The sequence below is a fragment of the Silene latifolia genome, chromosome 1, assembly GCF_048544455.1.
Source record: "Silene latifolia isolate original U9 population chromosome 1, ASM4854445v1, whole genome shotgun sequence".
Lineage (NCBI taxonomy): Eukaryota > Viridiplantae > Streptophyta > Magnoliopsida > Caryophyllales > Caryophyllaceae > Silene > Silene latifolia.
In genome coordinates, this window is record NC_133526.1 from 163,831,792 (window position 1) to 163,835,622 (window position 3,831).

General features: G+C 34.6%; 1 protein-coding gene across 1 annotated transcript; it reads left to right on the forward strand.

The window, feature by feature from the left end:
• Positions 1-216: 216 nt before the first annotated feature.
• On the forward strand, positions 217-3,626 carry LOC141608045 (uncharacterized). The gene is made up of 3 exons (XM_074427415.1): positions 217-493; positions 2,515-3,438; positions 3,540-3,626. The coding sequence occupies exons 2-3, from the start codon at positions 2,592-2,594 to the stop codon at positions 3,572-3,574; spliced, it is 882 nt and encodes a 293-aa protein (XP_074283516.1). The 5' UTR covers positions 217-493; positions 2,515-2,591; the 3' UTR covers positions 3,575-3,626.
• The last annotated feature ends 205 nt before the right edge of the window (positions 3,627-3,831 follow it).

Here is a 3,831-nt window from a genome sequence, read left to right on the forward strand (position 1 = left end):
TTTTAACATAATCATTTCACCTTACTTTATATACTACCATAAGTTATCTTATATTGTTTTTGCATGTGATATAAGATAAAATAATGTAAGATAATTGAACACTCTTCCTCACCTTACACTCCACCCCCACCGGTTTTGTCCCCCATATAGACCAAATTTGTTGTTCATTTTTTATCATTCACTTGTGCACTTTGCATGTGATTTAATTTGGTCTTCTTCTTCTCTCTAAAAATAATACACATCTCTACTAAGTTTGTTAGTATACATATTAATATTTACTAAGAGAGTTAGTAATATTAAAATATTATCAAGGGTATAATATTAACAAGTTTCTAGTTAATTACTTGTTATTATTTTTGGGTTTAGTTCTTGGGTGCATCTTGAAGGAGATCTTCTTTTTGAAGATTTGTAAGGAGGATCATCCATTTGGTATAAGCTCAAGACCAAGCTAGTAAGGTGAACTAGTTTGTGCCCATTTTACCACAAAATCAATGTAAGGAAATTGTTTTTCCTTATACTTTCATTTTCATGCTTTTATATTAGCATGCATGTTACATAGATCACCTAAATGATCTTTCAAGTGGTATCAGAGCTTAGGCTTGTAATTTGCATGTTGATTTTAAGCATTTTAATGAATTATGAGATAAATTAATAAAAACTCAAAAATTGTATTAGAAGAGGTTTTAGCACGAAATTTTTGGGGCATGCATACCTACTGATCTTAAAAGGTTTGTGGTTAAGTTTGGTGATTTTTGAAGTTATTTTGCTATTTTTAATGTTTTTTGGTAGAAAACCGAGTCAAAATGCCGTATTTTAGTTAAAATATTGACTAAAAATAGTTAAAAGTTGATTCGGTGCATGGATTTTTTATGGTATTTCATGCATGTTTTCTACTGATTGTATGCAAAAGGTTGAATGTTGGTTCGAAGTTGTTGCATGTTTATTGATTTTATGAGATAAAAGTCGATAAAAGTGAAATAAAATAATCATAATTTTGAAACATTTGATTTGGCCATGATAAATTTATGTACATTTAAGAATATTATTTAAATGTTAAAAGTGAATTTTAGTTTGTATTTTCACTTTGTTTTGATGTTTATTGGTTTTAGTGGTTAAAAACCGATAAATACCGATCTTTTTCTTCATAAAATTTATCCGGAATTTTTGGGCAATGTTTCTGACATTTTGGTGTTCTTAGGAGTGTTCCAGAATACTAAAAAATTTTGTTTCAATTTTTGGGTAATTTTTCAATTATTTTGGATTTTTACTTAAATATTATGATTTTACCGATTAGATTAGCAAAATATCACCGAATCAAAGTAATTATTTATCATAAAATTAGACAGGACTAATTTTGAGGTTCAAAACAGTTTGGACAATTAGTTTGAACTTAAATGAGATTTAAGAGTTGATTATTGATTTTTACATGTTAAAAATCGATTAAATCCACAAAAACCGAGATGGATACCAACGAATGATAGATAGGGCGATTTTGGCATCATTTTACAGCATTTTAAGTATATTTATTTAAGTTGAATGAATGATTGTCATTTATTTAAAGTATTTATCTTGTTGTACCTAGTATGGCTTAGTTAATTTTAATCGTTATTACCCGAAATGAATGGGAATATCGATTTGTTTGTAATTAAATACGATCTCGTATCGTCGGTTTGTAATTAATTAATAGTTTTATTTATTTTATTAATTAATGTACAATAGGAATAGCTATGTAATTCAATTGTAATAGTTATTTTTACCGGCGTTTCCAAAAGACGGGTTACATCGAGACGGAGTCTATTTTTGGAAGGTGTTCCAAATCCCACAAGGAAGACCCACTTTTGGAATGAAGAGGCAAGGGACCAAGTAGTTGGTTTCCGAAATGTAATAGACTAGATTTTATTAACTAGGTGGCCATACTAGGATTTATTCATATGCTTACATGTTTGCTTGTTTTATTTTCGCGCATTCCAAAATCGCCATTCACATGCATTTTATTTTCGTGGTTGTCAATTCACGTCATTTACATTCACCGAATTAATTCACTTATAAGGAATTTATGGCTAAATTGACAAGATCTCTCACATAACTAAAATTGAGATTAGCCTTACCAATTAGTAACACCTATGAATCTCTTGTTCATTAGAGCCACGCTCGCCCAAGCGGGGTGTTCTCTTTTTACCTTGGGTAAGTAGGGTGGTAAACAGTTATCACACGCTAAAATTGGTTGGACTCAACGGGATATAAGACGGTCTTGTGTTCCGGAGCTAGTAGATGGATTTAAGGAAATTCGTCGACCAAGAGTTCTAGAGGTAGAATTAGTCAACGTGACTTACCGAATTTACACAATTATGGGATGTTTCGCCCAAGTGATGCTCATTTTTGTTTAATATTTGGGTCTTGGAATCATTTATATAATTTAGTGGGAGGTCATTATATAAATGCTAAAACTTGCTAAACATGTTTTTACATGTAATTTTTAAAACAATGGATGTTAATTTTTCCTTTTTGTTGTAGCATTTTAATTCGCAATTGCAACTTCATCAACTCCATCGACTACTTCACTAGGCAAAGATTCATGGCTAAGGTCCATAATGGACAAATGTATTTTAAAAGATGACGATAGTAACTTTCTTGAATGGGAATCCAACATCAAAAGTGCCGCGTTGTCCGACAATGTGCTCACTTACTTGACCGATGCTCCTCCTATCGAGCCCGGCGCAAGGGCTTCATCGGCGGTGCGGACCGCCTATGATGACCATGTGAGGATGTCGAATGATATCAAGAATGTGTTGATATGGTCGATGTCCCCAAAGCTCAAGCTATCATTAATTTCTTTAAATGCGTACGAGATATTCACTCGTATGATCACTATGTTTTCGCAAACACCTAAAGTCCGCCAATACGATGCGGCGGCACGCTTCTTTGAAGCTAAGCTTGAGAGGGGCCAAAAGGTTGGTCCCCATGTAATCAAAATGGTCGAATATGTTGACATCCTAGAGCGTGTAGGGTGTAAGATTCCTAAGACTCTTGTGGTGGATCGTATCCTCCACTCACTCCCCACCAAGTTTGCCCACTTTAGGGTAAACTACAACATGAATGACATGGATAAGAGTTACCATGAAATTAATGCACTCCTTACCCAAGCGGAGAGGGATATGGAAGCTAGTGGGAGTGAAAAGGGAGATGTTTTAACCATGAAGTTAAAGAACATGTCTCTTGGAGTCAAGAAAGCAAAAGGGAAGGAAAAGTCCCAATTCAAGAAATCGTCAAAGAAACATGACAAGGGAAAGGGGAAGGCCGTTGAGAATGGCAATCCCAAGGCAAAAAGTGTCAAACTCTCCGAGGCCGAATGTTTCCATTGTAATGGGAAGGGGCATTATAGGAGAAGTTGTCCCAAATACTTGGAGGATCTCAAGGAAGGGCGTGTGACGCCTATTGGTATGATTTCCTCTCTCTATGTGATAGACATTAATTATGCTTGTACTTCCACTTGGGTACTTGATACCGGATGTGGCTCTCACCTTTGTAATCATTTGCAGGGTTTAAGGGACGTGCAAGCACTAGCAAAAGGTGATGTGGATCTCCGCATGGGCAATGGAGCTAGAGTAGCCGCCATTTTCGTGGGGACCTATGTACTCACTTTAGCTAGTGGTTTAGAGTTGTATTTAAATAAGTGTTATTTTGTACCAACTTTAACTAAGAATATCATCTCCATTTCCGCGTTAGACGCGAAAGGCTTTTGTTTTATGATTAAGGACAAGTGTTGTACTTTTTCTTTTAATGATCTGGTTTATGGCAAGGCCATTTCAATTGGAGGCATTTATGTTTTAA

Coding starts and splice junctions, on each gene's coding strand:
- LOC141608045 (XM_074427415.1), top strand. CDS start 2,592: ATGGACAAATGTATTTTAAAAGATGACGATAGTAACTTTCTTGAATGG. Junction 3,439..3,539: donor AGGGCGTGTGACGCCTATTG/GTATGATTTCCT, acceptor AATCATTTGCAG/GGTTTAAGGGACGTGCAAGC.